This window comes from Saccoglossus kowalevskii, chromosome 22 (genome assembly GCF_978046115.1).
Source record: "Saccoglossus kowalevskii chromosome 22, keSacKowa6.1, whole genome shotgun sequence".
Lineage (NCBI taxonomy): Eukaryota > Metazoa > Hemichordata > Enteropneusta > Harrimaniidae > Saccoglossus > Saccoglossus kowalevskii.
In genome coordinates this window covers 12,875,860-12,900,925 of record NC_140662.1, presented here as the reverse complement: position 1 = coordinate 12,900,925, position 25,066 = coordinate 12,875,860, and the positions used below count along the sequence as shown (strand labels likewise).

Sequence of the window (25,066 nt, the reverse complement as noted above, 5' to 3'; positions counted from 1 at the left end):
TGTGATACATTCTGTGTCATCTGCTACAATTACAAGCGAATGATATGTAATTCTCGGGTTGTGATACGTTCAGTGTCATCTGCTACAATTACAAGCGAATGATATGTAATTCTCGGGTTGTGATACGTGCTGTGTTATCTGCTACAATTACAAGTGGATGATATTCAATCATTGGGTTACGATACGTTCTGTGTCTTCTGCTACAATTATAAGCGGATTATATGTAATCATCAGGTTGTGATACATTCTGTGTCATCTGCTAAAATTACAATTGGATGTTATGCAATCTTCGGGTCACTATACAGTCTGTGTCATCTGCTACAGTTACAAGCGGATGTTATGCAATCGTTGGATATATATACGTTCTGTGTCATCTGCTAGAATTACAAGCGGGTGATATGTATTCTTTGGGATGTGATATATTCTGTGTCATCTGCTACAATTACAAGCGGATGATATGCTATCATCGGTTTGTGATACGTTCTCTTTTATCTGCTATAATTACAAGCGGTTGATATGTAATCGTCAGACTATGATACGTTCTGTGCCATCTGCTACAATTACATGCATATAATATGCAATCCTTGGGTTATGATACATTCTGTGTTATCTGCTACACTTACAATGGGATGATATGTAATCATCAGATTGTGATACATTCTGTGTCATCTGCTATAATTACAAGTGGATGATATGTAATCGTCGGGTTGTGATATGTTCTGTGTCATCTACTACTATTGCAAGAGCATGATATGTAATCTTTGGGTTACTATACATTCTGTGTCATCTGCTACAATCACAAGTGGATGATGTGCAATCGTTGGGTATAGATACGTCGTGTGCCATCTGCTACAATTACAAGCGAATGATAATTGTTGGATAGTGATACATTTTGTGTCATCTGCTACAATCACTTACAGATGTTATGTAATCGTTCGGTTGCATTACGTTCTATGTCATCTGCTACAATCACAATCATATGTTATGTAATCGTTGTGTTGCATTACATTCTATGTCATCTGCTACCATTACAAGTAGATGATATTCAATCATTGGGTTACGATACGTTCTGAGTCATCTGCTACAATTACAAGCGGGTTATATGTAATCATCAGTTTGTGATACATTCTGTGTCATCTGCTACAATTACAAGTGAATGTTATGCAATCTTCGGGTTACTCTACACTCTGTGTCATCTGCTGCAATTACAAGCTGATGATATGTAGTTGTCGGGTTGTGATATGTTCTGTGTCATCTGCGACAGTTGCAAGCGGATGTTATGCAATCTTTGGTTATAGATACGTTCTGTGTCATCTGCTACAATTACAAGCGGATGATATGTAATCGTCGGGTTGCGATACGTTCTGTGTCATCTGCTACAATTACAAGTGAATGATGTGCAGTCGTCGGGTATATATACGTTATGTGTCATCTGCTACAATTACAAGCGGATGACATGTAATCGTCGCATTGTGATACATTCTGTGTCATCTGCTCAAATTACAAATGGATGATTTACAATCGTCGGATAGTAATACGTTTTGTGTCATCTGTTACAATCACAAGCAGATGATATGTGATCATCGGGTTACTATACATTCTGTGTCATCTGCTCAAATTACAAATGGATGATTTGCAATCGTCGGATAGTAATACGTTTTGTGTCATCTGTTACAATTACAAGCGGTTGGTATGTTATCGTCAGGTTATGATAGGTTCTGTGTCATCTGCTACAATAACAAGCAGATGATATGCAATCTTTGGGTTATGATACATTTTGTGTTATCTGCTACAATCACAAGCAGATGATTTGTAATCGTTGGGTTGTGATACGTTCTTTTTAAGCTGCTACAATTACAAACGGATGATATTCAATCATTGGGTTACAATACGTTCTGTGTCGTCTGCTACAATTACAAGCATATGATATGTAATCGTCGGGTTGTGATACGTTATGTGACATCTGCTATAATTACAAGCGGATGATATGTAATCGTCGGGTTGTGATACGTTCTGTGCAATCTGTTACAATTACAAGCAGATGATATTCAATCATTTGGTTACGATACGTTCTGTGTCATCTCCTACAATTACAAGGGGATGATATGTAATCTTCGGGTTGTGATATGTTCTGTGTCATCTGCTCAAATTACAAATGAATGATATACAATCATCGGATTGTGATACGTTTTGTGTCATCTGTTACAATCACAAGTAGATGATATGTGATCATCGGGTTACCATACGTTCTGTGTCATCTGCTACAATTACAAGCGGATGTTATGTAATCATTGGTTGCATTACGTTCTATGTCATTTGCTACAATTACAAGCGGATGATATATAATCGTTTGATAGTGATACATTCCGTGTCATCTGCTACAATTACAAGCGGAAGATTTGCAATCTTTAGGTTGTGATACATTGTGTGTTATATGGTAATAATACAAGCGGATGATGTGCAATTGTCAGGTTGTAATTCGTTCTGTGTAATTTGCTACAACTATAAGCGGATGTTATGCAATCGTCGGGTTGTGTTACGTTCTGTGTAATTTACTACAATTACAAGCGGATGTCATGCAATCATCGGGTTGTGATACATTCTGCGTCATTCGCTCCAATTACAAGCGGATGATATGTAATCGTCGGGTTATGATACATTCTATGTCATTTGCTACAATTACAAGCGGATGTTGTTCAATCCCTGGGTTATGACACGTTCTGTGTCATCTGCTACAATTACAAGCAGATGATATGTAATTCTCGGGCTGTGATACCTTCTGTGTCATCTGGTACCCTTACAAAAGGATGATATGTAATTGTCCGGTAGTGATAATTTCTGTGTCATCTGCTACAATTACAATCGGATGTTGTTCAATCATGGGGTTTTGATACGCTCTGTGTCATTTGCTACAATTACAAGCGAATGATATGTAATCATCGGATTGTGATACATTCTGTGTCATCTGCTACAATTACAAGCGAATGATATGTAATTCTCGGGTTGTGATACGTTCAGTGTCATCTGCTACAATTACAAGCGAATGATATGTAATTCTCGGGTTGTGATACGTGCTGTGTTATCTGCTACAATTACAAGTGGATGATATTCAATCATTGGGTTACGATACGTTCTGTGTTTTCTGCTACAATTATAAGCGGATTATATGTAATCATCAGGTTGTGATACATTCTGTGTCATCTGCTAAAATTACAATTGGATGTTATGCAATCTTCGGGTCACTATACAGTCTGTGTTATCTGCTACAGTTACAAGCGGATGTTATGCAATCGCTGGATATATATACGTTCTGTGTCATCTGCTAGAATTACAAGCGGGTGATATGTATTCTTTGGGATGTGATATATTCTGTGTCATCTGCTACAATTACAAGCGGATGATATGCTATCATCGGTTTGTGATACGTTCTCTTTTATCTGCTATAATTACAAGCGGTTGATATGTAATCGTCAGACTATGATACGTTCTGTGCCATCTGCTACAATTACATGCATATAATATGCAATCCTTGGGTTATGATACATTCTGTGTCATCTGCTACACTTACAAGCGAATGATATGTAATCGTCGTGTAGTGATAATTTCTGTGTCATCTGCTACAATTACAATCGGATGTTGTTCAATCATGGGGTTTTGATACGCTCTGTGTCATTTGCTACAATTACAAGCGAATGATATGTAATCATCGGATTGTGATACATTCTGTGTCATCTGCTACAATTACAAGCGAATGATATGTAATTCTCGGGTTGTGATACGTTCAGTGTCATCTGCTACAATTACAAGCGAATGATATGTAATCTTAGGGTTGTGATACGTTTGGTGTAATCTGCTACAATTACAAGCGGATGATATACAATCAGTGGATTACGATACGTTCTGTGTCGTCTGCCACAATTACAAGCGGATGATATGCAATCATCGTGTTGTGATACGTTCTGTGGCATCTGCTACAATTATAAGCGGATTATATGTAATCATCAGGTTGTGATACATTCTGTGTCATCTGCTAATATTACAATTGGATGTTATGCAATCTTCGGGTCACTATACAGTCTGTGTCATCTGCTACAGTTACAAGCGGATGTTATGCAATCGTTGGATATATATACGTTCTGTGTCATCTGCTAGAATTAGAAGCGGGTGATATGTATTCTTTGGGATGTGATATATTCTGTGTCATCTGCTACAATTACAAGCGGATGATATGCTATCATCGGTTTGTGATACGTTCTCTTTTATCTGCTATAATTACAAGCGGTTGATATGTAATCGTCAGACTATGATACGTTCTGTGCCATCTGCTACAATTACATGCATATAATATGCAATCCTTGGGTTATGATACATTCTGTGTCATCTGCTACACTTACAATGGGATGACATGTAATCATCAGATTGTGATACATTCTGTGTCATCTGCTATAATTACAAGCGGATGATATGTAATCGTCGGGTTGTGATATGTTCTGTGTCATCTACTACTATTGCAAGAGCATGATATGTAATCTTTGGGTTACTATACATTCTGTGTCATCTGCTACAATCACAAGTGGATGATGTGCAATCGTTGGGTATAGATACGTCGTGTGCCATCTGCTACAATTACAAGCGAATGATAATTGTTGGATAGTGATACATTTTGTGTCATCTGCTACAATTAAAAGAGCATGGTATGCAATCATTGGGTTATAATACGTTCTGTGTCATCTGCTACAATCACAAGCGGATGATATGTAATCGTCGGGTTATGATACGTTCTGTGGCATCTGCTACAATTACAAGCGAATGATATGTAATCTTTGGGTTGTGATAAGTTCGGTGTAATCTGCTACAATTACAAGCAGATGATATGTAATGGTTGGATTGTGATACATTCTGTGTCATCTGCAATAATTACAAGCGGTTAATATGTAATCGTTGGGTTGTGATACATTCTGTGTCATCTGCTACAATTACAAGCAGATGATATGTAGTCGTCAGGTTTTGATACGTTCTGTGCCATATGCAACAATCACATGCATGTAATATGCAATCCTTGGGTTATGATACGTTCTGTGTCATCTGCTACAATTACAAGCAGATGATATGTAGTCGTCAGGTTTTGATACGTTCTGTGCCATCTGCAACAATCACATGCATGTAATATGCAATCCTTGGGTTATGATACATTCTGTGTCATCTGCAATAATTACAAGCGGATGATATGTAATCGTTGGGTTATGATACGTTATGTGTCATCTGCTACAATTACAAGCAGATTACATGTAATCATAGGATTGTGATACATTCTGTGTCATCTGCTATAATTATAAGCGGATATTTTGTAATCGTCGGATTGTGATACATTCTGTGTAATCTCCTACAATTACATGTGGATAATGTGCAATCATCGGGTATAGATACGTTCTGTGTCATCTGCTACAATTACAAGCGGATGACATGTAATCGTAGCATTGTGATACATTCCGTGTCTTCTGCTCAAATTACAAATGTATTATATACAGTCGTCGGATTGTGATACGTTTTGTGTCATCTGTTACAATCACAAGCAGATGATATGTGTTCATCGGGTTACCATACGTTCCGTGTCATCTGTAACAATTACAAGCGAATGTTATGTAATCATTGGGTTGCATTACATTACATGTCATCTGCTACCATTACAAGTGGATGATATTCAGTCATTGGGTTATAATATGTTCTATGTCATCTGCTACAGTCACAAGCAAATGTTATGTAATCGTTGGGTTGCATTACGTTCTATGTCATCTGCTACAATCATAAGCATATGTTATGTAATCGTTGGGTTGCATTACATTCTATGTCATCTGCTACCATTACACGTGGATGATATTCAGTCATTGGGTTACAATATGTTCAATGTCATCTGGTACAATCATAAGCATATGTTATGTAATCTTCCGGTTACTATACATTCTGTGTCATCTGCTACAATTACAAGCTGATGATATGTAGTCGTCGGGATGTGATATGTTCTGTGTCATCTGCTACAATTACAAACGGATGATATGCAATCGTCGGGTCACAATACGTTCCGTGATATGATATGCAATCGTCTGGTTGTGATACAATCTGTGTCATTTGCTTCAATTAAAATTTGATGATATGCAATTGTCGGGCATGGATACGTTCTTTGTCATCTGCTACAATCACTAGCAGATGTTATGTAATCGTTCGGTTGCATTACGTTCTATGTCATCTGCTCCAATCACAAGCATATGTTATGTAATCGTTGGGTTGCATTACGTTCTATGTCATCTGCTACAATTACAAGCAGGTTATATGTAATCATCAGGTTGTGATACATTCTGTGTAATCTGCTACAATTACAAGTGAATGTTATGCAATCTTCGGGTTACTATACATTCTGTGTCATCTGCTACAATGACAAGCTGATGATATGTAGTTGTCAGGTTGTGATATGTTCTGTGTCATCTGCTAAAGTTACAAGCGGATGTTATGCAATCGTTGGGTATAGATACGTTCTGTGTCATCTGCTACAATTACAAGTGAATGATATGTAATCATCAAGTTGTGATACATTCTGTGTCATCTGCTACAATTACAAGTGTATGTTATGTAATCTTCGTGTTACTATACATTCTGTGTCATCTGCTACAATTACAAGCGGATGATATTCAATCTTCAGGTTACTATACATTCTGTGTCATCTGCAACAATTACAAGCAGATGATATGTAATCGTCGGGTTATGATACATTCTGTGGCATCTGCTACAATTACAAGTGAATGATATGTAATCTTAGGGTTGTGATACGTTTGGTGTAATCTGCTACAATTACAAGCGGATGATATACAATCAGTGGATTACGATACGTTCTGTGTCGTCTGCCACAATTACAAGCGGATGATATGCAATCATCGTGTTGTGATACGTTCTGTGGCATCTGCTACAATTACAAGCGGATGATATGTAATCTTTGGGTTGTGATACGTTCGGTGTAATCTGCTACAATTACAAGCGGATGATATTCAATCATTGGATTACGATACGTTCTGTGTCATCTGCCACAATTACAAGCGGATGATATGCAATCATCGTGTTGTGATACGTTCTGTGGCATCTGCTACAATTACAAGCGGATGATATGTAATCTTTGGGTTGTGATACGTTCGGTGTAATCTGCTACAATTACAAGCGGATGATATTCAATCATTGGATTACGATACGTTCTGTGTCATCAGCTATAATTACAAGGGGATGATATGCAATTGTTGGGTTACAATACATTCTGTGTCATCTGCTACAATCACAAGTGGATGATGTGCAATCGTCGGGTATAGATACGTCGTGTGCCATCTGCTACAATTACAAGCGAATGATATGTAATTGTTGGATAGTGATACATTTTGTGTCTCCTGCTACAATTAAAAGAGCATGGTATGCAATCATTTGGTTATAATACGTTCTGTGTCATCTGCTACAATTACAAGCAGATGATATGTAATTGTTGGGTTGTGGTACGCTCTGTGCCATCTGCTACAATTACAAGCGGATGATATGTAATCGTCGGGTTATGATACGTTCTGTGGCATCTGCTACAATTACAAGCGAATGATATGTAATCTTTGGGTTGTGATACGTTCGGTGTAATCTGCTACAATTACAAGCAGATGATATGTAATGGTTGGATAGTGATACATTCTGTGTCATCTGCAATAATTACAAGCGGTTAATATGTAATCGTTGGGTTGTGATACGTTCTGTGTCATCTGCTACAATTACAAGCAGATGATATGTAGTCGTCAGGTTTTGATACATTCTGTGCCATCTGCAACAATCACATGCATGTAATATGCAATCCTTGGGTTATGATACATTCTGTGTCATCTGCAATAATTACAAGCGGATGATATGTAATCGTTGGGTTATGATACGTTATGTGTCATCTGCTACAATTACTAGCAGATTACATGTAATCATAGGATTGTGATACATTCTGTGTCATCTGCTATAATTATAAACGGATAATTTGTAATCGTCGGATTGTGATACATTCTGTGTAATCTACAATTACAAGCAGATTATATTCAATCATTTGGTTACGATACGTTCTGTGTCATCTCCTACAATTACATGTGGATGATGTGCAATCATCGGGTATAGATACGTTCTGTGTCATCTGTTACAATCACAAGCAGATGATATGTGATCATCGGGTTACTATACATTCTGTGTCATCTGCTCAAATTACAAATGGATGATTTACAATCGTCGGATAGTAATACGTTTTGTGTCATCTGTTACAATCACAAGCAGATGATATGTGTTCATCGGGTTACCATACATTCCGTGTCATCTGTAACAATTACAAGCGAATGATATGTAATCATTGGGTTGCATTACATTCTATGTCATCTGCTACCATTACACGTGGATGATATTCAGTCATTGGGTTACAATATGGTCTATGTCATCTGCTACAGTCACAAGCAAATGTTATGTAATCGTTGGGTTGCATTACGTTCTATGTCATCTGCTACAATCATAAGCATATGTTATGTAATCGTTGGGTTGCATTACATTCTATGTCATCTGCTACCATTACACGTGGATGATATTCAGTCATTGGGTTACAATATGTTCTATGTCATCTGCTACAGTCACAAGCAAATGTTATGTAATCGTTGGGTTGCATTACGTTCTATGTCATCTGATACAATCATAAGCATATGTTATGTAATCTTCCGGTTACTAAACATTCTGTGTCATCTGCTAAAGTTACAAGCGGATGTTATGCAATCGTTGGGTATATATACGTTCTGTGTCATCTGCTACAATTACAAGCGGATGATATGCAATCATCGGGTTGTGATACGTTCTGTGTCATTTGCTACAATCACAAGCAGATGGTTTGTAATCATTGGATTACGATACGTTCTGTGTCATCTGCTACAATTACAAGCGGATGATATGCAATCATCGGGTTGTGATACGTTCTGTGGCATCTGCTACAATTTCAAGCGGATGTTATGCAATCTTCAGGTTACCAAACATTCTGTCTCATCTGCTACAATTACAAGCGAATGTTATGCAATCGTCGGGTTGTGATACGTTCTGTGTCATCTGCTACAAGTACAAGTGAATGATGTGCAATCGTCGGGTTGTGATACGTTCTGTGTCATCTGCTACAATTACAAGCGGATGGATGACATGTAATCGTCGCATTGTGATGCGCTCCATGTCATCTGCTACACTTACAAGTGAATGATATGTAATTGTCGGGTTGTGATACATTCTATGTCATCTGTTGTGGTACATTCTGTGTCATCTGCTACAATTACAAGCGGATGATTTGCAATCATCGGGTTATGATACGTTCAGTGTGATCTGCTACAATTACAAGCGAATGTTATGCAATCGTCGGGTTTTAATACGTTCTGTGTCAATCGCTCCAATTACAAACGGTTGATATTTAATCGTCAGGTTGTGATATGTTCTGAGTCATCTGCTACAATTGCTAGCAGATGTTATGCAATCGTCGGGTTGTGATACATTCTGTGTCATTCGCTACAATTACAAGCGGATGATTTGCAATTATCGGGTTATGATACGTTCAGTGTCATCTGCTACACATACAAGTGGATGATATGTATTTGTCGGGTTGTGATACATTCTATAACATCTGCTACAATTACAAGCGGATGTTTTTCAATCGTTGGGTTGAGATACATTCTGTGTAATTCATTCCAATTACAAGCGGATTATATGTAATTTTCGGGTTGTGATACGTTCTGTGTCATCTGCTACAATTACAAGCAGATAATATGTAATTATCGGGTAGCGATACATTCTATGTCATCTGCTACAATTACAAGCGGATGATTTTCAATCGTTGAGTTGAGATACGTTCTGTGTAATTCTCTCCAATTACGAGCGGATTACATGTAATTGTTGGGTTACGATACGTTCTGTGTCATTTGCTACAATGACAATCAGACGATATGTAATCGTCGGGATGTGATACATTATGTGTAATTCGCTCCAATTACAAGCAGTTGACATGGAATCGTCTGGTTGTGATACGTTCTGTGTCATCTGCTAGAATTACGAGCAGATGATATGCAATCGGGCTATGATTACAAACCCAATATACATTCCATTTTTCGATGTAATTAACACTTTCCAAGCTGGTTGGTAATGTGAACTTAATAAATAATACAAATTATATTCAAATGCAAGAGCAATCTGAATAATGGTTGTCAAGAGAGAGTCTACAATAGTAGAAAATATCAATTTACTAAAATTACCTCAACAAATCGTAAACAGAAGAAGATGCCAAAACAAATAAAACTGAATGAGATTAACCAGTCTCTCAAAAAATAATAGATTAATTACAAAGCTTGAATCGTCATAAGCTACGATCTTTCACGTGCGGTTTGGCCGACCGGCCGAGATTCCGATAGAATCGGGTGTAATGCATACTCACACTCGCAAGACAAACACTCCATACAACATATACGACACCATTATACATATATGCACACAATAACAAATATATAGTTGACGCATGTGCGCTGTCCATCAACTAGTGAATTATAAACTTATTAGTTAGAAATATGTTTCCAGAGTCATTAAACCGAATGAATGATACATATCATGTCAAATCAGCAGTGCTGCAGTTCACGATGCATGATTTCTGTAAAATAAATTGAACGTAAATCAACAACTCAACAACAGTTGCCGTCAATTTACGCTGAAATTATAGAACGGGCAACATAGTATATCAGAACTATATCTGCAATTTAAAAACTCACAATTCACCATAATTATAACCTTTAGTGATTTTGGATACATAATACTTGGAGGCAATATCACGATTTTTGAAGGAACGGTGACAAATGCCTGAAGGACATCATCAATGTTATGGTCACGAGCAGCAGCCCGTGTACAAAAATAAATCGTCATATTATCCGAATGACCATGTGTCATATATTTTATCACATCCAACAGATGTACACACTATACACAAATACAACTAATTGACATCAATCACATCTGCTCTTCCACGCAATAACGACGTTTATAATAACATATTGCACACATGTAAGTATGCATATATATATATATATATATATGCAGGCATTATGTGATTTTGTGTACAGGTTTGTGCCTTTTAGTGCATACAATCACTGTTACTGGGTTAGAATATCGGAATTGATTTATGGTCTCCATTTTATATATTCTTGGTTTCTTTTCGCGCCTGACGAGATGCACGTAATAACGGTATTCTGTTAAACTTCCGGTTTAGTAAGTAATTTTGGAATTGATTTTAGGCGTCTTAATTCAAATGATATGGATTTCAGTAACAATAGAGGGATTGTTATAAAGTCTGATAGGCCTTTTGCAACATACAGTGTTGACTGCATTGAATGGCATTTTCGTACTAAAACTGTTATATATCAAACATCAAACCGGCGTTATCTTGTTAAATACTTTTGTTGGTACGTTTGCTGTCTGTTTATGTCAGATGCCAAAAATGACTTTAAAACCTTGAAAGTAACAGCTGCCTGGTCAGCACCATTACAGTGAACGACCATTTGCTAGGCACAGTAGTATTAGTCACGTCATCCAAGTGATATATTATGTAATATCGACTTGGCGGGCAATGTACATTGAAATATATATTTGTACTCAACGTCATGTAACTGTGTTTCAACCAATCACTAACAACAGTGAGATGTGTAATGTTTACCTATCTCAAGATTCAAAATACTGTAGAGCATGTAGGACTATTTTCGAGTAAGATGGAGCTCACGAGCGGCAGCGCTAGTTAAGAACTGTTACTAGAGAAATAGACATTCAAAAACAGATTTGCTGGAAGACAAATGATCACCATTTGTTACTCGTCTGTCTAGCATAGTTTGAGAGGCAGCATTTCCTAATTTCCACTCTATATATGTTGCATCTTTAAGACACGACATTTATTACATTATGAGACCAGTTACGATTTGCGTGATAGTCAACACTATAGTTGCTTTTTCTTGACATCTGGTACCAGCACTGAGACAATAGTAGTTCATGATGGTCATTTTCTTAACTGTGATTTACACTCTTGAACTTAGCCACCTTCTGCAGCTTGGTAAGGCATCACACACTATTATTCACTATAACGGAATACGGCTATTTTGTCCAGATTCCTTTTTCAAGCCCCGTCACTCAGCTATAGACTTTTCGAAATATATGTGTGGGTGATATCACTTTCAAGCCTCTAGTAGTTTATCTTGTCTCAATGAAAAGGTCCACAATAGTGAATCCCACTATCTTGAACGTTAATGTCAATGTAAAATCAATTTATAACACACTAGGTTAGCATAAGCTAATTTTTCCAACACCGTGATTAATAGTCTATTTGCATATTAGAACTATTGTGACCATGGGGCCACAACACTTTCATCACAATGTTATTCATCTTAGATACCGCTGTCACTTCAATATTACAAACTTTAACATAGTTACATTATAACGATGACCTATGTTGTATGTTATAATACACATACATATAATGTTTTTTTATTCTTACCACAGATCTTAGAAATTCGAAGAAAACTACGAATTATCTTGAGCATGTTGGCAGTAATTGCGTTTGTAATATGTCTTCATATAAGGATGGTGTTCAATTGTTCCACAGAAAATATATCATTTATTCATGATTACTGCATCATTGGTGCTGGCCCGTCAGGCTTACAGTTAGGATATTTTCTACAGAAAGCTGGAAGAGACTACTTGATCTTTGAACGAACCAATACATCTGGAGCATTCTTTGTGAACTTTCCAAGACACAGGACAATGATTAGCATTAACAAAATCAATACCGGGAAAACCAACAAGGAATTTAATTTGAGACATGATTGGAATTCTTTGATAAGTGACGAAGAAAGTTTACAGATGAGGTAAATAATATTTTTCATTATTCGAATTAAAACGGTTATAGTTAAATTACAAAAGTTAGACGAGCTCCTAACAAAACATTAATTTTGTTTAATTTCATGAACTGTACTAAATTTCTATCATTTTTTGTCTGTCCTCTAAACATGCACCATATAAAATGATAGATTTTTATGAGAGGCAATTCTACTGATTAAGCTAACTAGGCGAATTAGTGTGAAATGGATCATGTAGTCACCATGACATAGAACATGTAACTCTATCGATATCCAGGTGCAGAAAAACATCTTGCATTATCCCAGGTCAGTCACGATGAACACAATCAAATTGTTTTTTTTTTTGGAAGGCGCACAGGTATCGGGAGACTATACAATGAGTTCTACCAAAAAATGTTGCACATTGTAGGTAAAGACCTACATAACATTTATTTGAATCTATCACCTAAGGCAGCCTACTCTTTCTTGCAATAGCCCGTCAAATTTAAAAAAAAATGACACTCTATAGCATATTGCCTAGTGACCTGTCACCTTATTTGCGCTCGTCATGGGTATAATTATCCACGATAATACAAGCTGTAATATACCCAACCGTCACATCCAAGGCAATATGAAAGTATTAAGTGACGTCATTGATTATGCAAATACTACTAATAGTCATCCTTGAATTGCTCTTTTTGACCAATGAAAGACATTCGATAGAGTGCATCACGGTTGATTTCGGGTTTACAAAACGTTTTATATTCATATAATAATACGTGTTCGAAATGACAATATCAGAATTTGTTGCCTGCCCAAGCGATGGTAGTCATGACTATAATATTGATGATACTAGAGCCGAAGGCAATGACCATCTCAATTTTAATTCATTATTTTCAGCTACTTGTTATAAATATAAATGCGCCAATTTTATAACTGTCTGGGGCTGCCACAATGCTTGAATAGCTAGATAAATGAAAATATTCATGTACGTATAATATTATCAATTAATACCTTTTAAAAAAAAACTGTGCGACCCATCCACTAGGGAAATGAACCGTTGCTTTTCCCACTTTGTCGATAGTGGCTTAACTAAAGCCAGTTATTCAATTGATTAAGAAATGAAAACATTGCTATCTATTTCGAATTTGCCCAATATTGTCAAAATAAATTCAAAATGCATCTTAACCTATTACACGGAAAACACGATTGTACACTATGCCAATAAACATCCTAATAAGCTAGTTTTCCATGGCGTGACATTTTAGGTATTGCCCAGCATGTTACTCTGGATTACGCGGAAACTTATTCGCCACCTATTATAAAGTATGCCGGAGATTTTCAATGGTGCAGACTCTCTGGATCGATTGCGTTTCCACTGTGTGGTAACGGGATTCCATCCACCATATTTCTATTGACTGCCCGCTGTTGATGATCTGCTGTTGCTTTTTCATACGATAAATTCTGATTCATTCCAACCGAATTTCGTGGTTCCTCCACGATAGCATGTTTCCGCCTTCTAAATCACACAGTTTTTTACCACGTCATGTATTGAATATATTTCAAGTACACTGAGAAACTGCTAATATTTCACCAGATACGGACCACGAATGGGGAGTAATGCACTTGTCATATTGATTCACTGCATTGTAGCATTGGGTGCAATTCTTTTGTTGACAATTTATTTGATTTGTGCACACAATATGATTGCGTTCTGTTAATTACAGTTGGTGTTAGCTGATGACTTGATTACTCTCCACCACGTTGTATCACTGGTGATTGTTAGATAGATCTCAAATAAAGTATTGTTCACTAAACCAGCTCACTGTCATTACTGACAAAGTTCTTGTTGACCAGTTTTTAAATTTTGTCGCGCGTTTTATTTCTGCATTAGTAAGGGATCATAGCATTTTGTGACAAGAACTAACAGGACTGGCCCACTTTCAATGTCACATAGCGTACCGTTTACTTTTTGTTTTTCTTTACGTAATTTCTTCTTGTTAACTGCAAATTAAATAATCGTCAGTTAAGTTGAAATGACTTCATCCATGATAAACTATAGTTTGGAAAAAAAGTATTTAACACTTGCAATTATTTCAATTAATATGTTTGATACACCTACATCAATTGTGACTTCACCAATAAAAAGATCCAGTGGTTGTTTTGCTCCGCTCAGGTGTTACCGCTAGTATTATGAGGTTATTACTAAAATAGCTCAAAGAATGCACGCAGATAGTACAGCGGGAGTATCAACCGGCACCTACTGGAGGTCGATGCTACGGCGTACCGGCTGAGTGCATACTTTGATGTATCCTCGTATAACCTTATTATTATACATCTTTTCTTGTTAAGGGTACATCGTGGGAATGACGAAATCTTAAAACGTTTAGAAGAGAATCAGCGAACTTCTTTTGTGTGGAGTCCAGTCAAACCCTGGTGGCAGCCATGCTTGTTTTTATTATTAGAGGATGCCTACGCACGTAATAATTCCATATTTGGAATTCGCATTTCCTAATATAGTAGGATGAAAATACCCCGTAAAATACCGCAAAAGTACGGCACGCTGTAACTTATGGCGTTAAGGTGACATATGTATAATAATAACTGTTATTTCCCAAATGATTAATAAGCAGAATAGTATTTAATGTAAATTATGTATTGGTTTTTCTTATACAGTTTTAAAAAAACATATTTCGGCATATATGCACACTTCTATATCGAGATCCATCAATCTCGGATTAGTTGTTTTGGAGATTGAATGACTTAGTACCCGTTGTAGAATTGAAGAAAAAAATATAAATATTAAAGTAGATTTTTAAGCTTGCATTTCAAGACTTAAAGCATCGCTACATCGTTTCATGGGTGAAATCACTTTTTTACTCCACAAACGTCAGAGCCAGGCTATACAGTTTATTACATATGTTTCCAAACTTTGCAAAACCGTAAGAAAAGTCGCAATCACTTCAACTAAGATCATTCAAAAATGAGTCCAATGACTGATTAAGGTAGCAACATGAGTTACTAAGCAGTTTACCACCTACTACCTTATCAACCACCTGATGGCGAATTTCGTTATTGGTTTTTACTATTTCAATTGAACAGGTGAAAACACCATATTATTACATTTTCATTATTAAGATTTAACTAAGAATTGCATAGACCATTCAGAATACTGTTGGCTAGATGATTGCGACTCGGTTTTTATCAACAAATAATCACAAGTTCAGCAGCACAAACTATAAATCTTACTTGATAATGGGAAGAATACTGAAAAAAAGATCCATGGTAGTCCGACGAATTTAAATTTAGACAAATGTTCGCTACTGTCACATTGTAAAGTATTTTTTTATTATTGTTGATTTCACTTCATCAAAACGGGATCTTGCACATTTTAAGTTTCCTTTTTGTTTATGATGAGAGATGAATAATTAAAATTAAAATAATGCTACTGTATTTAAAAATGTACAAAAAATATGTCAGGTTTTGTCAGTGAAAGTATGTTTCTGAATAATATATTATTAAAACATCCTCTTGGCTAACAAAAACTACGCATATATGTGTAACATAATATCCCTACATGCATGCATTTAAATAATTTATTAGTCAAACGGATGACTAGAAACACTTCATACACCTGTCTTGCTGATGTGTTACCAAACAACATTTATTTCGATTTTTTTTTTACAAACTAACTATATCAAGTAATGTGCGCCAACAATGTAGGACTGGAAAATGTTGTATGTTTGTACTTAGTATAATTTATTAAACTGTTAGTTAAACAAATAAACAATAAGTGATGTATCAACACTAATAATAAACTATGCATGTTATGTAAATCTTTATCTCGTTCCTAACACAGTAACACATTTTACTTATGTCGACCTGTCAGTCGGCTGATCGTCGGGTCGGTCAATCAATCGAGAAATTAATTAGTTTTTACCACTTTATTATATTCATTGCAGACACTACTCTAAAGATTTTTTCCCAAATGCGGATGTGTATGTGAATTACTTACAAGACTATAAACAAACCTTTTCTATCAATGTTAAGTACAATACTGAGATTGTTATTGTCAAAAAGCAGCATTTGGAAGACGATAAATCATTTTTCCTACTGCGAGATCAAGCGAACAACTTTTATGAATGCAAGTAAGTTTCAAATAGTTTTTCATTTCACTAGAAAGTGTTTATATGTGTATTTTGATAAACCGTGTCTATCTATCTATGTCATACAATATCAAAGTTGGGAGGGAGTCATTCTAATCTGTTTTCCTGAATGTATTAGAGCAGTGTTTGAGAGCACTAAGTATATTAAAAAACATGGCACTAAATTACTCGTACTAAGAATTTTTCTAAAGCAGTGGTGTATAGATTATATTATTGTACAGCTTCCCTACTTAAATAATAACTCTACAACTTCAATTAATGTGCTTTTGAAACCATTTTAATTGTCAAATTTTTCATATAAATAAGACTGATTTAATTGAGGTTCAACTAATGTTCAACACAACATTAGACGTTTTGGAGAACAGTCACTAGATATGATCTTGGGACATAGGTAAAATCAATGAGCTAAGTTCAGATAAATAAATAAATTCAGATAAGATCGGATAAATTAATTGTATTACTTTTAAACTCACGATTGCATACTTCGTTTCGATGACTGTTTTTCACTAGTGTTTTAAGTTTATCTTCTGAAGTGAAGCTAGTTTTCCTTGGGGGACTATTGATATCTGCGACCGAACTAGCGGGCGCAGACGATATATTGAAAATCACAAATCACGCGATGAGTGACCTCACCCTGGGGCACTGTGTAACACGACATTTTGTATGAACTAATAAAGAAGAAGTTTTATATATAAATCCTAGATATTGTGTTATAGTAAAATCATATAGTATACTTATTCCATGGCGTTGTCTCGCTGAAACCTCGCTGAAGCCCAAACTATATCTATATAACAGCATTGTTTTAAAATTAAATTGACATATCAAGTGAAAAGATGTCTAAATTGATTACTGACTTAGACAACTATTATCAGCAATAGCTAAAATAACTTTGCGAAATCAGCTTCTTTTCTAACATATAATCTGATTAATTTTTATTTGTATATCTTATTTAAATTATTTATCATAATAATAATAGTCGTTAATCTAATAATGAAAAGGAAAATAATGTAATTGTCACGACTTGTATCTAATTATAAAATAAAGACATTATTCAATTTAATCATGCTATAATTTTTGTTGTTGATTCAACTAAGTGAGCATACACATGCTCATTGCAGCTGATAAATGCATTTGTAAGATAGTGACCTCCGACAAGAAAGAATATTGTTTTTCATGTGTCAGAATGCGAGAGTGAACAGACTACCAAATGTTGTTATTATCTTACGAACACGTCATTTCATGATGATTATTGTAGATTTGCATGAGAAATGTTTATACATAAGATCTAAATCTAAACAATTTATTATGATTCATGTTTTCATTACCAGAACAGTAGTTGTTGCTACAGGGCTATCCAAACCAAAGTATCCCCGGGTTCAAGGAATTGAACATACAATAGGATACGAAGATATGTCATTAGATAAAGATTATTATACTGGTAAGACGGTGTTGATATTGGGAAAAGGAAATGCGGGTTTTGAGACTGCAAACCATATAATGGAGAAGACGAATTTCATCCACATGATGTCAAGATCAAAATACAAAACATCATGGGAGTCGCATTATGTGGGGGACTTAAGGTAAATAAATATTACGCACAATCATTTATCATAACCTTTGATGATATATTTACTTCCTTTTGATCATTTAGAAATTGTGTCGTGCATAATTGGTTCATTTCAGAACTAACTACTTTCATTATGATTGTGAAGGTTGTGAAGAAAAATGTAGTTGTTGTACACATTATTCAGGGTACTAACTGCGCCCAATAGGACAATTGATATGTGTATGTATAGTTCTATTGATAACTTCATGTCATGCGTTGTTTTTAATGAAAAGTACATATCAGATTTAAATTAAACAAAGACGATTACAATAGTTAATAAACACCAATCTGGTAATACATGATGTTTAGTCTAGTGTTTGTGGTGAATAGAAATGTTTGAACGAGAGAGTAATAGCAACTGCCTTGAATAAAGTTTGGACCCTGATTTAGGTTATCAGGGGTCGCTAACTGTTACCATCTGTACCACAGGTTTTACACTATATTACTTATCTGCTTTGTCAATGACTAAGTCAGCTAGGGCTAATTCTGTATTGTTTTTGTCCCGCAATTCTAAGAGCTTTTAATAAGATGTCATATTTGTCAAGGTAGTATTTGCTAAGTAGGGAGAGAATATAATTAGGCATGTATTGTAGGACCATTTTATTTATTTTGGAGTAATTTTGTCAATTTGTAATCAATCAGGAAAGATTCCTTGTACCCATCTTTAAAGAGATACAAACTTTTCCCTGAGATGACAACTGGTCAAAACTGATATAAAGACTAGTTAGAAATTCATGATATGGGGGTGATGGGTTGGCAGTAGATTGTAAAATGCAGGAAAATGAGCCTTTGTTATTGATAGTCGTTTCCAAAGGATTTGCACTTGTGGAAACTTTTGTGCTCACTTTTGTTCGATCACCTCACGTCACTTCATGTATACCATGGATTCTATCTTTTGTTCTCTTAATGATTTGACTACTATGTAATATAAGTGCACTTGCAAGTTTTGTCTATTGTTGTCAGTCACTTCTAAATTTTCTTAAATGATTTTTTGTCTAAAGATTCAAGTTCGGGTATGTAATTTCTCTTTCAAACGATCAAAAGTCATAATATATGGTGTACAAGACATTGTATGTGGATGTATTATAATGTTTTCTGCTTATATAATAGCGTGTTGTAAATATACTGCGATGTGTTGCTCCGAGAAACAACTTGTGAAATAGCAAAATCTTCTTCATTCTATTATTATTTGATTGCCGTTTTTGTGTTGTGATCTATTCGAAATTATGGATCCTGGTATTAGCAGTTGGTCAGACCTAAAAGCATTGTTTTAGTTTGGCAAACAAAGAATCTAAAGATTATGAAACTAGTGGAGTCTATCGGTAATTGGCACATAACAATGTTCAGAATATTCTCAGGATAACGGTTAATATACTTGGTGAAAGATAAAATTGTTGTCTTAGTTGTTGGTGGCAGTGTGCTACATTTTGTGATGTGTAAAGCATGGATCGCAGGTGAGGAATATATCGTGTTTGGTGCGTAGTGTCACTGTCAGACATTGATGTTAATCGCTATCCAGGATATTATTCAAACGATATCAAATTGGATACAAAGTTCACTTATCCACGCCTTGTTAAATGGGAGTCCTTATTTCCGCATGAAACTTTGAACAGGAAATATGTAATGTGTGTTTATGACAACGCTACGATATGAATTATGAACCCGTGAGGATGGAATATTAATTTAATTTAAATGCATGATTGAATGATTGTCTAGGAGTTAGTGGTTGTGTCTGGTGATGGTGAAATAAACTTTGTATCCCAAGAACACATGTCATTATATCATTTCAATCATTGCAATTTGTAATCTTGAAAAACAAATGCATGGTTACCAGTTATGCTGGACATGGTGCAAAAAATGATAATAAAACATATATTGGGGCTAAATATAAGAGCAATGCAAGCTCTACTCTTGTGGAATCTTCACAGTAACACATATGATGCATACTGTCCCTCTCCTCAGTACATCCGATAAAGTAGACTATATTTATTCACAAGACATGTCGTTTGATTATAAAATACTCAAATTAATAAAGTAGTACATGAACATCTGCATTCAGGGAGATGAATCATAAAGTGATTTCCCACAATCTAGTATTGGGCTAATAACTGAGTACATTCATTGTCATAATCCGAGTGTACACAAGTGCAACAAAACTGTTTGTCAAACACAAATTTCCATAGTATAAGTAGTAATGAAATGAGCATAGGTTTTAACCCCAAACTGAAAAGATTTGTAATTAATTTCACAGGGCTTAAAGATATATGCTAATAGGAGTGTTTCCCTCAAATTAGTTTCAATTGAACACCTTAAAATTGTTGAGCAAGAAATAATTGTCTTGGAAAATGATCAGAATTTCAGTCATCATATTATTTCATTAAACTTCTTCTAAGATTGACTCAGTGACACTAGATGAAAAGTCATGTAATTATTAATATGGATCCTAATACTGTTGAAACATTTGAACAAATTTACTTTTAATTTACTCAGTTTTCAAATTGTGATGCAGAGCAAATATCATCTTCGGACCATTTTTTTATTTATATTTATTCATTTACATTAAATATGTACTTTACAATTCACGATGTTAATTACTAATAGCACTTTGGCAATGCTACTTGGCATTCAAAAGTTATGTTACCACTACCTAAAAACGCGTGTAAAAATCACACAACAACGCAATATGACGACTGGATAATATAAACATGATTATTCGCTTTGATTTGCTTTGTACAACAAATAAAGTGAGGAGTGGCACCGCAATATCCGTTGCAAATCGTTTTCGACCGTCCGACCATACACTGAGCCTATGCGTTATGTACAAACGAGGGCACCTTAGCTATAGGTGACTATCTGGCTCAGCCCAACAAAATGAAATGGCACACCAAAACATGACTTCCATGTCTACACCTTACTAAAATGCGTCCGATCAGTAGTATACACTTCTTTCTACAATACAAACGACAATATCACGTCCTGTCAACCAAGATCGGCGATTTTGGAGCTCACGAGAAGATTTTCATTGCAAGTAGGTCTCGTGTTTTCAGTACTTTCGTTTATCACAGTTTGCAATTTAGTTAGACAACAATTGACATTAAAAGTAACTATCAGAAAGCAATTAGAACGAGTGTCCCAATAAACAACGTTTTTTCTTTTACGTACATAGGGATAGATTCAATAAAATCACAATGCTTGTACCAGCCCTGGCCCTAAACAGTTTATATTAAAGTAATGTCAAGTTTATATTACAGTATAGTAAATTCTCTAATGAACAAATTTAATCGACACATTGACATTCTTTTCCCAAAGTGAATGTATTTCAGAAACCGTGACACACCAACAGATATGACAGACCGGAAAACTACAACCCCAAATATTAAATATATTTTAATAACATGTGAGGTTCTTTACAAACTAAATTGACATGTAAATATAAAGATGGCGATCAATATTGGAATTCATATCGCTATGCACATCAATGAACATTTCTCCAACACATTAAATGTTAATGAAAATATAGACCTACATTTGCAAACACGTATGACTCTTACGAAGCCTCTTTAAAGTTCCTGCAATCTAATCTCTGAGATTCGTACTTATCTTGGATTCAGGCGACATTCAAAAACGAGGCTTAATTAATACAGTACGTAAATCCCGATTCCCGAATTGTCATCAGCTATGATATCATTCTATTTGCGTATGCGTAACCTACCTACGTTGGTATAACACAAATATGAAAAGCCAAAGAAATATTAGCAGACATGCACCCCTGAGGAATTCAGCTACATATTTAAAACAGTTTTTAAAGATAGCAGATGAAATGTGGGTGGGTGGAAATGAGGGCAGCAAGAAGAACCATTGAAGACAGATGAGAAACATTCAGAATAGTGTGCAAATTTTGTGGAACTATTACAAGTCAGTTGGAAGATGAATGCAGTTTCAATTGAAGGAATTTCTACGTTGCAAGTTGGAAACATTAATGTTCGGTGTCCTGTGACTCTGCATGTTTAGAACATTCATAATGTGTATTTCCTTCCAATTTATTGACATTGTTATATAGAATAATACAAATATTTTTCCGACAATTTTGTGTTGCTAGAAAATCCAGGATTAGAAATCTCGTCGTCACTATTCTTTGTGAATACTTTTGTTTCTCTGTTTTATTGATAACTCAAACGTTTTTGTTGTTAGAAGATGTTAAGCAAATGCTCTATTTGCATGAAGGCGATACAGGATACTCATGTTTTTCAAAATTAACAGTACATAAAATATAATATAAAGGTGAAACCTAATAAAAATTTCCTGACACTTTTTTGTTCATAAAAAAAATTATGATTATAAGGCGTCTTATATTTTCATATCCTTTGTGACATAAATTGTCTCAGTATGGCAATGGCAGCTCTGTATTTCACATGTATAGTGAAAACTGTTATGAATCTTAATCTAACCAAATCAATCTAAGAATGTGCAATTCTTCTGTCATAGTTGTCGGGAGAGATAATTCATGATAAAAAAGACCCACTTAAAATTCACAGATTTTGAAAAAAATTCAGAGCATATCCAACAGACTATCGTTCATGAAGATGTCAAGTTTCTTAATGAACAATAGTCTGTTGGATATGCTCTGAATTGTTTTTGTTTGACATCTGGAGAGTGGGACATCTGGAATTCGAAAACTGAGGGCAAATTAATAGTCCGAAATAGCAAACAACATTTCGTATAACGTGTATATATGAAGGTCATGTACATGCCATGAAATGAATGAAATATCTCAAACAGTAGTTGTAGCATGATTATAATGTAAAATGCACTATACTATAAACTGTTTATGTATAAAAACTGAATAAAATAGTGATAACAAGTGTATACGATCATTTACTAATTAAAACGATAATATGTGCTAATCATACATATTTGTTTAATTGCAGAGCTGTGAATAGTGGGTTATTAGACACGTATCTATTAAAGTCACTTGATGGGTTATTTAATGCACCAGTAGATTATATGAAGTTCATTAAGAAAGATGACAAGATTTATATTGAGCTGTCTTATGTTGATATGCATACATCAAATTCTACCCACTACCGCTTAATACCAATCGACAATTTGCATCTTAGAACACCATATGATATCGTTATTCGGTGTTTGGGGTTTAAATTTGATTTCAGCATTTTTGACAAGTAAGTTTCCCATTCTTTGTTTCCACCAAAGTTATTTATTATCTAAAAGTATGCGGTTGGTGAATTTAATCATGTGGTTATTGCATGTTATTTATTGATCTGTATTTGTTATGCACAGACATAGAACATATCAATTGTGCTTGAATATCATTAATTTATTAATAACTCGTATTCGCATACACATATAGGCAGCAATAATGCACATCGGCCAATCTTACACATACGAAACTACACATGAATTACATGAAACCATAGTTTATTAGGTACACAAAACATATGATTGCCACAGTTCTCTTCGTAGGTATCGCCCGCCCTTGCAGAGGTTCAGCACTACACGCGGCCCTCACCACGAACCAACGTAACTATGTTGTTGGTAAGAGGGGTGGGGGTTACGATATTTCGCACACTATACATCACAGCAAAGTTGTTAACGACCCTACGACCAGAAGAGGAACGACGTACCCTACTAGTCACGTTTATCAGTGCCATGCACTCTTAAAATATTACATAAATAAACTGGCTAGGAAAATAACAATTCTAGTAATTAACAAGGTAATATAATAACTCAAAGCCCAAGACTAACTAGTGTGTGTGTAGGAATGTTCGGTACCTGACCTTTTCACCGACGTGCGTCGAACAGTGTCAGTCGACAGCGTCGCCCGGTGAATTATAAGAAGCCAGCGACGGTAATTAGCGACTTGAACTCTCCATTTTCGTCCACAGCGACAAGACTTCCTGCCCAGTTAGACTTCAGACTCTAGTTCAACGTCGGGTTCGACTATGGTAGTATGTGGTGGTACTGCTCGCCGCCTCCAGGGTCGTACAAAGCGTAGATGTTGGTCAAGATCTCCAGCAGCAACCCCAGAGCAGCAACAATCGAGCACCACGCTGTCTCAGTCTTTAAATACCCTGCTATCACATGGGTAATTGTGTCAATCGCGAATTGGTCCGCGACACCTGTTCATTCATCACACGGATACTCGTCCAGCATTGTCCAAGTGCGACCTCGAGGTCACGTAATAGGTACTTTCTGTACGTGTGTGACAAATGCGGCTACCTACTGGGCTATAAAACCTACCTCTGGGCTGTTATCAATTTATACTATAACAATAAATTAATAAATACAAAATTACATAATAACAAGCGTGTCCTTATAATAATACAGTTTCTGATATGATACAAACA

At 35.6% G+C, this 25,066-nt stretch overlaps 1 protein-coding gene across 1 annotated transcript in view; it reads left to right on the top strand.

The window, feature by feature from the left end:
- The window catches only part of LOC146729012 (FAD-dependent oxidoreductase domain-containing protein 2-like), a 56,452-nt gene that overhangs the window by 19,494 nt on the left and 11,892 nt on the right, over positions 1-25,066 (top strand). The window contains exons 3-6 of the mRNA XM_085495753.1: positions 12,595-12,959; positions 16,892-17,077; positions 18,424-18,675; positions 23,630-23,881. Coding sequence (XP_085351879.1) covers positions 12,595-12,959; positions 16,892-17,077; positions 18,424-18,675; positions 23,630-23,881 — 1,055 coding nt within the window. The remainder of the gene's footprint in view (positions 1-12,594; positions 12,960-16,891; positions 17,078-18,423; positions 18,676-23,629; positions 23,882-25,066) is intronic.